Source organism: Triticum aestivum, chromosome 4A, assembly GCF_018294505.1.
Source record: "Triticum aestivum cultivar Chinese Spring chromosome 4A, IWGSC CS RefSeq v2.1, whole genome shotgun sequence".
Classification (NCBI taxonomy): domain Eukaryota; kingdom Viridiplantae; phylum Streptophyta; class Magnoliopsida; order Poales; family Poaceae; genus Triticum; species Triticum aestivum.
In genome coordinates, this window is record NC_057803.1 from 36,450,569 (window position 1) to 36,457,168 (window position 6,600).

At 48.7% G+C, this 6,600-nt stretch overlaps 1 protein-coding gene across 1 annotated transcript; it reads left to right on the forward strand.

Annotated features, from left to right (window-relative positions):
* The first annotated feature begins 535 nt into the window (after window positions 1–535).
* Window positions 536–2,401, forward strand: LOC123081697 (uncharacterized). Its single transcript, XM_044504244.1, has 2 exons — window positions 536–1,508; window positions 1,598–2,401. The coding sequence occupies exons 1-2, from the start codon at window positions 577–579 to the stop codon at window positions 2,001–2,003; spliced, it is 1,338 nt and encodes a 445-aa protein (XP_044360179.1). The 5' UTR covers window positions 536–576; the 3' UTR covers window positions 2,004–2,401.
* Window positions 2,402–6,600: the final 4,199 nt, after the last annotated feature.

Genomic DNA, 6,600 nt, shown 5'->3' on the forward strand with positions numbered 1-6,600 from the left:
ATCAACAGAAACTCTACATTTTATCTTCCTGCAGCATTGTTTTAGCCTACATTTGAGAGGAATTTAGTAACACTAGATTACTCACTGTGGTTTTTCCACGACAGCATACACAATCAAATCACACCAGAGGCATTTTTCATGTCGGTGATTTTTTTTCATCAATTACGTTGATCAACAACAATAATCAAAACATGGGGGAATGCAACTAAAAATAGATGAGGCTCATGTTTCAGAGATAAAACAAGTATACACCGGACCTACAGCAAAGAAAAAACAAAAAAACTTCAAGAAGACTGGAAAACCAAAGCAATTTAAAGAAAAAGGAAACCAAAGTAAACCGGCAGAAAAAAAACAAAGAAAATCAAAAAGAGAAAAAAAAACAAAGAAGACCGTACCCTTTTCTTTTTTTGAGGCAAAAGGACCATACCTACAGGAACCTACAGCACCTAGCGAAGGAACCTCATTACTGGGCCGGGCCGCTAGACGTATAAGAAATCGGTATGGGCGAAATAGCCTTGGCGCAGAAAAATAAAGCCTCGCAGAGTACGTGCGCAGATCCGGAGAACTCGCCGGCGGATGGATCTCCCAGAAGAGGTGCTCGCCGACATCCTCCGCCGCATCCCGCCGCGTCACCTCGCCGCATGCAGGCGCGTCTGTGCGGACTGGCGGGCCACCATCGACGCCCGCAGGCTGGTCCTCCCGCACCTCCTGCCGGGCGCGCCGCGCGGCGCCTTCATCAACGTGGCCGAGAGCTTGCGCGACACCTACTTCTTCGCGCGCGGCGGGCCCGCCGTCGGCTTCGACACCCGACTCGCCGATGCGCCGACCAGCTGGTGCACCTCCTTCGTGGACCACTGCAACGGGCTCCTCCTGTGCGAGGCCGATGAGGGCACGCGCTTCGTCTACAACCCGGCCACGCGGAGGTCAGCCGTGCTGCCGCCCGCGCCGAGCTCGGAGCCTTCGGGAGTCGCTTCCGGCGCGTACCTCGTGTTTGATCCCTTCGTGTCTCTCCACCACGAGGTGCTCGTGCTCCCCGAGTTGCCCGGCGAGCCCCAGCCCCCCGAACCTGCCGACTCGCCGCCGCCGCCGCCGTTCAACGTGGGGCGGCTCTTCTTCGCGGACGCTGAGTCGTTGCCGCCGCCTCAGATCGACACCGACGACGAAACGGGCGATGGGGAGGACTGGCTGTCCTGGTGCTCGGAAGACGAACCTCGGAAGCGTGCGAGACCCCGTCAGAGCGAGCACGTCGAGGCGAAGGACACCTTGGGGCTTATGGAGTGGCCGCCGTCGCCGTACGTGGCGCAAGTGTTCTCGTCCGAGACCGGAAGGTGGAGCGACAGGGCGTTCGTCTGGGAAGGCGGCGGCGCCGGGACGGTGGCCGACATGTGGTCGGATCCACTGTCACCCGGCTATGGAATGGGATTTGGTCATTGCCGGCCGCGCCGTCGCCACGCTGTCTACTGGCGGCAGTCGCTATATGTCCATTGCCGCGGCGGTTTCATCGTCAGGTACGTACATGAACCAATCATCATAGCAGCATCACATAGCCCACCTAGCTACTAGTAATAATTTGCTTGCTAAATTATCATCGCTGCAGGTTGTCGCTGCTGACGGGAAAGTATGTGGTGATCAAAACCCCAGGAGTTACCAAAGTCGCCGAGCATAGGTGGGCTACACCGTACCTGAGCAAGTCCCGGATGGGGGTTTACTACAGCATTGTCGACTGCCTAAAGTTCAAAGTATGGGTACTGACCGACGAATCACCGATGGCGACGCCGGTGTGGGAGATGGTGCATCACGCCGACCTCGAGCCCGCAATCAGGCAACTCATCGGCAAAAACCTTCAAAACGCAGAAAAATCATGGGTCCAGGAGGATCCTAGGATACTGGAATCGTCGATGGAGCAGGGAGATACCGCGAACGGGACTCTGACAACGACAATGATGATGGCGCCAATGTCGCCGAAGAAGAAGAAGAAGAAGAAGAAGAAGGCGTCGCCCTAGGCTGGTACATTGGTTGGTTGGATTTCTTGGGGTATCATCCTCGCAAGGAGATCGTCTTCTTGGGCCACCAGTACGAGCGTTGCGCTTATGCCTACTACCTGAGCACTTGCAAGCTTGAGTACCTTGGTTATCTTTGGTTGGCACCACGGGACCAGCGTTTCCCGGCTTGCGTGCAGGAGTCGCACGTGTATACCCCGTGCAGCATCGACCTGCTTTATGATGAGAATGGTGTCTCTGTTGATTTGAGTGAATGGGTTTCATAAGCTAGATAGCTAATGAAACAATATTAGTGTCTGTCTACCTTTTCTTTAAAGAAACAATATTAGTGAGATATGGAGTAGCATAGAAGGATTTGGAGAATAAAATAAATGAACTGTGAAACTCATCTGTAAATTTAGACCAGCATTTACAGTGTTGTAATTGCCAGGTGGAACCAGTGCTTTTACATGTACATGTACTTGCTGAAATTACTTTGCACAATAAGTTTACACTACTACTGTGCTACACACGTTTGCATTGAGACAGGGAAAAAAATATGGAACCAAAAGAAGTGTTTTTCGCTTGAGACAGTGAGGATACTAGAACTGCAGAAATCATACATGGAACCAAAAGAATGGCTTCTGTAGGGCATAGACCTCAGAACACAAAACAAGCGTGAGAACAAACGTGACACCTGTTGCTGAACCTGGACCAGCAGGGAAAGCATACTAAATGGCCATTTTGGCACTGGACAACACAAAACAAGCTGTGATCATGCAAGAGCTATCTAAAACTTTGCTTCTTATCAAACGCCTTCTCTAATTGTCGGTCATTTAAGAGACCAGACCAAATGCCAGCTTAAATATACACCAAAACATTTATAGATCACATGGCTTTAGCATTCTGGGCGGAATCTGGAGTTCATTGTGTTTGATAGCAAAGTATTGAAAAACTACAGTAACTTAGCATGTACGTAGGCACAAAATACCACAGTCTTGACATAAAAAAGAACTTTGAAGTATTGAGAATATTGTGGACCTGTTTGGCAAAAGCTTGTATGCGCCGTTTGAAGCAGTTGCAAACACGCTCATTGCAAGCTAGCTCGACGTTGCAAGCTGGTGAACGGACATGCACAAACTAGTACGAGCATGGAAAGTGCATCAATAAACTCGGATACATATGAACCCACTTAAAAAAACATATTTCTAAATGCTAAAATAATCTAAAAAAGTTTGCATTGGTACGTTTTCATGTTCTACGTGCGTGCATAAAGTTTCGCGGAAAAATAACTTTTTTATAGCCTGTGCAAAAAAAGATAAAAAAATTTGTCGTGGAACACTATTTAAAAGCACTGAAGGTAAAACAAAAAATCATTTTCTGACAAAACTTTATGCCGCGCACATACATTTGTGAACATGTATGCATGAAATTTTCTTTTGAATTTTTTAAAATTTAAAACATGCTTAAAATGCATTTTTTTTAAATAAATGCATATGCCGCTGGATTCAGGACGCGCCCACTCGTAGGAGTATGCACTTACTAAACGGCCACTCTGAAGTCTGAACACACCATACACAAACTCAATGTTACACTGATAAAACGAGTTGGCTGTCGAACTACCACATATGCCAGCAGGTGCAGCGAGGGCCTGATCAGTCCATCTCGACCTAGCAAGTCAAGCATACAAAGCAAAAGCGAAAAGAAATCCCCACACACCTTCGCTACATGAGGATCTCGCTGTGTAGGGAACGCAAATTAGGCATTGTACAATGGAAGGTGCTTAGAAAAATAAAACAGACTTTTCTTAAGCACCGATGTTTATTTGTACAGGGTAGATGCTTAACTAAGCGTCTCTTTTATAGAAATAGGTATCGGTGCTTCAGAAAAACCCAGCTTATTTTTTTAATCACCTCCCATTATACAAGGCCTTAGAGTATCTTCAGCCGCGCCCCCAACAGGCTTTTATCAGGTGTTTTTTCCGCGTCGACGTCTAAAAATCGGTCCAGTCGCGTTTCCAGAACCCCGTTTTTTGCCGGTTTGGGTCGAAACTGGCGCCGGCGGCCCTAGGCCGAACCCGGTGATACGTCCATTTTGCATCATGATTTTATATCGATATTTATTGCATTATGGGCTGTTATTACACATTATGTCACAATACTTATGTCTATTTTCTCTTATTTTACAAGGTTTACATAAAGAGGGAGACTGCCGGCAGCTGGGATTCTGGGCTGGAAAATGAGCAAATATTAGAGACCTATTCTGCACAGTTCCAAAAGTCCTGAAACTCCACGGAAGACGTTTTCCAAATATATAAAAAATATTGAGAGCAAGAACTTCACTAGGGGCCCACACCCTGCCCACGAGGGTGGGGGGCGCGCCTGTCACAGCCCTAGAATTGTTTGAAGATAGTTGCATCAGTTAGCATCATGCATCCTGTTATTCCCAAGAAACTTGAAATGAGGAAATTGAAAGACTGAAAAATCATTTTAAAAGAAGGGCAAGAACCCTTTAAATTGCATTCATTGTTTCCAAAATGACTTCATAAATGTTTGATAATTTTGGCAAGGCTTTAAGACCAAACCAAAAATAGTGAATATTTTTGAAGGAATTATTTTGGGACTTTGAAATTAAATCAATAGGTATTTGAGTTTTGGATTCTATTCATTTTTTATAGAATATAATTCAAAAGGCCCTGGAATTATTTATGTGCCTCTGGAAAAGTCCATAATGGCAACATAAAAACATTCAGAAGGTTTTTCCCTATTTTGAATTCATTTTGAATTTTGAATCAGTGGCAAAATAAATAAATAAAAACAAAACAAAACAGAAATAAAACAGAGCAGAGGCCTACCTAGAGCCCACTCACCTGTGACCTAGCACTGTTGCTGGCGGCCCAGCCCACCAGGCAACATGCCAGTCATCCCCTTCCTCCCGCCAGTGTGCACTGTGTGTGGCGCACGCACAGGAGGCGAGGGCCACCTCCTGCTTGCCACCTCCCGAGCGTCCCCGTGCCCATCCGCGTTGCTTGGGAGATGCCCCGCACCCCCCTCTGCCTTTCCCCTCACCCTGGAACCCTCTCCATCTCCTCTAGCCCCCTCCCCGAGCACACCCGAGAGCGCTTCGCCGTCGCCGTGCTTCACCCGCGTGGCCATCGCCCCCCTTTCGCTGCGCCGCCGTGTCCGGAATCTCCGCCGACGAGCACCACGCCTCCATGCAGAAGGAAACAAGCCGGAGAGCTCCATTTTGCCGCCATCTAGTCGTCTTCAACCTTGGCACCCGTCGGACGCCGCTCATCGATTCGCGTGCTAGAGGTCATCCCCGAGCCCGCTGAACCGCTCTCCGACCTCACTGTGAGCACCTCTGTTGATTCCCCCTAACCTCGTGGCCCTTTGCTTGCTGTACCCGTCGTTTCACGACGCCCGTAGCTCACCGCCGCATGTGCTCGTCGCCGGCATCCTCCGGTGACCATTTGGTCACGCCAAGGTGCCCGCTAGCCTCTCTAGGGCCCGCAGGCTACTTCGGGCATGCTAACCCGCCCGAGCACCCGCTCTAGGGCCGTCGCCGCACCTGACCGAGCTTCGGTCGCCGCCGCCGACATCGCTGCCGTCTTTGCAGACCACCCCAGCACCTCCCACCACCACCACCCGACAGGCCGCACCACCAGCTCGCCATAGCCGCAAACCACGCGCGAAACGGTGCTCTGTAGCGCCGTCCCGAGCAACGCCGGTGAGCCACCACCGCGGGATTTGGTCACCGGCGGCAAAACGCCGTTCCCTGACGTGGCACTAGCTCAATTAGCGCCTAATTAACCCTCCTCTCACTCACAGCGGGCCCCAGGCCTGGTCAAACCCCAGTCAGCACTGGGTTTGACCGGGATTAGCCCTGTGTCGCTGAAGTGTGGCCCCCACACGTCAGGTTTGACCTGGGTCAACCCGGTTGACTGCTGACGCAGGCATGACGCAGTGCTGACGCAATTAATGATTTTCTGGTTTTAAAAATAATCAGGAAATTCCAGAAAATAGTATAAACTTCTAAAAATCATAGAAATTCAACCGTAACTCCAAATGAAATAATTTATATATGAAAAATGATCAGAAAAATCGAATCTATCCATATGTACCATTTGCATGCATGTTTGAACAAACTAAGGTTGTTGTGGCCTTGTTTGGTTCGGCTGTGGATTTCTAAAAGAAGCTGTGAAAAATCTGCTGTGGGAAAACAACTGTGGAAAATCTGATGTCAAAAAGATGTAGGTCATTTGGCAAACCAGCTGATACAGCTTTTTCAGATTTTGGCCCGTAGCGGAATCAGATTTTGGAAAGCACGTCCTGGTCTGCTTCCACTTTTGGTTCAGATTTTGGCAGCGGATTTCTGAAATCGGATTTTGCTGGGTTCGCCCTTTGGTTCAGATTCTGCTGCGCGGCAGCGGAATCCGTCGATAAAAGCTGAACCAAACAGGGCCTGTGTATGGCAATTTGCATAATTGGCATTTAAATAAGCACATATGGAGTTTGAATTTGAACCCTTGGTTCAAACCAACTTCATTTAATCTAGTTTCTAGTTGCATTAGCTCAAACCACAACATATTGCCGTGTCATGATCATGCATCATATTGTTG